The sequence below is a fragment of the Penaeus japonicus genome, unplaced genomic scaffold, assembly GCF_977035675.1.
Source record: "Penaeus japonicus unplaced genomic scaffold, GWHDUDI00000001_assembly GWHDUDI00000021, whole genome shotgun sequence".
NCBI classification, from domain to species: Eukaryota; Metazoa; Arthropoda; class Malacostraca; order Decapoda; family Penaeidae; genus Penaeus; species Penaeus japonicus.
In genome coordinates, this window is record NW_028234423.1 from 12,373,434 (window position 1) to 12,375,933 (window position 2,500).

Consider the following 2,500-nt stretch of genomic DNA (forward strand, 5'->3'; position numbering starts at 1 on the left):
GGAGGTGGAACATACGGCTCTGGCGGAGGAGGAGGAGGATCCTTCGGTGTGGGAGGAGGACATGGCATCAGCGGAGGCGTAGGAGGATCCTTCGGTGGAGGAGGAGGTGGAGGATACGGATCTGGAGGAGGAGGAGGAGGAAGAGGAGGCTTTGGCTCAGGAGGAGCCACTGCAACCATCAACTTCAATCTTGGAGGACCTAAAGGTTCATCTGGCGGAGGCTTCGGAGGTGGATCTGGAGGCGATACGGTGGCGGTTCCAGTGGAGGCTTCGGAGGTGGACATGGAGGCGGTTCCGGTGGAGGCTTCGGAGGTGGACACAGAGGCGGTTCCAGTGGAGGCTTTGGAGATGGTTCCTCGGGTGGATATAGCAGTGGTTCTAGTGGAGGCTTCGGAGGTGGACACGGAGGCGGTTCCAGTGGAGGCTTTGGAGGCGGTTCCTCGGGTGGATATAGCGGTGGTTCCAGTGGAGGCTTCGGAGGTGGACATAGAGGCGGTTCCAGTGGAGGCGGTTCCTCGGGTGGATATAGTGGAGGCTTTGGAGGTGGACACGCAGGTGGTTCTAGTGAAGGCTTCGGAGGTGGACACGCAGATGGTTCCAGTGGAGGTTTCGGAAGCGGTTCTTCGGATGGATACAGTGGTGGTTCCAAGGGAGGCTTTGGAAGACAAGGAAGGGGTTCTGGCGGAGGCTTCGGTGGTAGCTCAGGGGAGGGAGACTATGGAAAATGAAGACAGATTTCTTTGTAGGGTTAAAATGCAATTCATTAATGCTGTTACTTTTCTATTAAACCAGAGAGACGTCATTGATATTTTCATTCCATGGAAAATGCCTTTTTAGATAATATACATTGTTTTATGCAAGATCAAGATTGTCGAATCCTTTTAATATAACAACACCATTCCATGAGACATCATGGAGTTTGTGTGTCTCTAGAAGATATCTTTTATGAAGTATATGCACAGGAAAACGCAATCAGAATTCCCCTCTTAGGATATTACATGTGTAGTATGTGTGTGTTGGTTTGTACTTGTGTATCCATATACTGTACATGCAAATACATACATATCGTATATACATATGCATATACATATATATTTTGTATATATATACATAAATATATTTGTGTATATATATATTAATATATACATAGACATATTGTATATACATATACATATATATGTTGTATATACATATCCATATATATTGTATATACGTATACCTATATATTGTATGTGTATATATATATATATATTGTATGTGTATATATATATATATATATATATATATATATATATATATATACATACATATATATACTGTATTACATATACATATACATATAAATTGAATACACTTATACATATATATTGTATATACATATAAATATATATTGTATATACATAGACATGCTATGGCAGGCGGAGAATGGGCAGTCGATGAGTCTCTGGGAAAAGGCATGATAGGCGTTTGAAAGCGTGGTGTCGGGCACAGTACGAGGGTAAGCCGATCCATCAGCGAGCCGTGCTTGCTGATGGATCGACGAAAAAAATCGATCTCACCATTCAAAGATAACGACACCTCTCTAACATGGAGGGGATGGTGAAGCGTGCACGCATCTCACTGTATATACCAGTGGTTTTCTAACTATTTAGTATGACGGCACACTAAGAGACAACCAATATTTTAGCGGCACACCTGCCCTTTGATATATATATATATATATATATATATATATATATATATATATATATATATATATATATATATATATAATATATATATATGAATATATATACAGTATATATATATGTATATATAATATACATATATATATATATATATATATATATATATATATATATATATATATATATATATATATATACATATATAGTCTTAGAATATAGTCTTAGACTTATCCTCGCTGATCAGTGTGAGGAATTCTCGAAATCTAGCAAAATTATATTATTTTCGCGGCACACCAAGGAGATAATGGCGGCACACTAGTGCACCGCGGCACACACTGTGGGAATCACTGGTATATGGGTTTACCGTGCACTGCAAGACCGAAAGGAGAGCTGGTCTCCACATTGAAACGTATGGAAGGAGAGAGAGAATTCAGCTTCTCCAGGAAGTCCGGGAAGACAGCAGGTTCATGGGGCTACAGCACAAAGACGTTGGTATAATTCGACCATTTTGGAGGACAAAGGGAGATGAAAGTAAAAAGCTCCACCTCGGAGTACTCCCTGAAGTACAAAGATTAGTAATCCATGAGAGGAGAGCTCACAACAATGCCGAAGGCCTGCGAGTTGAAACGTCCTGCGAAAGAGTTGGAATCCACACACAGAAGGATCAGCTGAAGGAATACGTCAGTAGGCAGCGGAAGATGAGGATTCTCTGGAAGAAGAGTCCTCTGTAGTAAGGCAAAGACATCAAACGGGACGTTGATGAACAGAGATTCGACGTTTAACTGGTTCACTCGTGGGCTACTGGTCAGGAG

The 2,500-nt window shown here is 41.2% G+C and overlaps 1 protein-coding gene across 1 annotated transcript in view; it reads left to right on the forward strand.

Annotated features, from left to right (window-relative positions):
• The window catches only part of LOC147469453 (uncharacterized), a 3,527-nt gene extending 2,799 nt beyond the window's left edge, over positions 1-728 (forward strand). The window contains exon 4 of the mRNA XM_086549047.1: positions 206-728. Within this exon, the coding sequence (XP_086405173.1) occupies positions 206-728 (523 nt within the window). The remainder of the gene's footprint in view (positions 1-205) is intronic.
• The last annotated feature ends 1,772 nt before the right edge of the window (positions 729-2,500 follow it).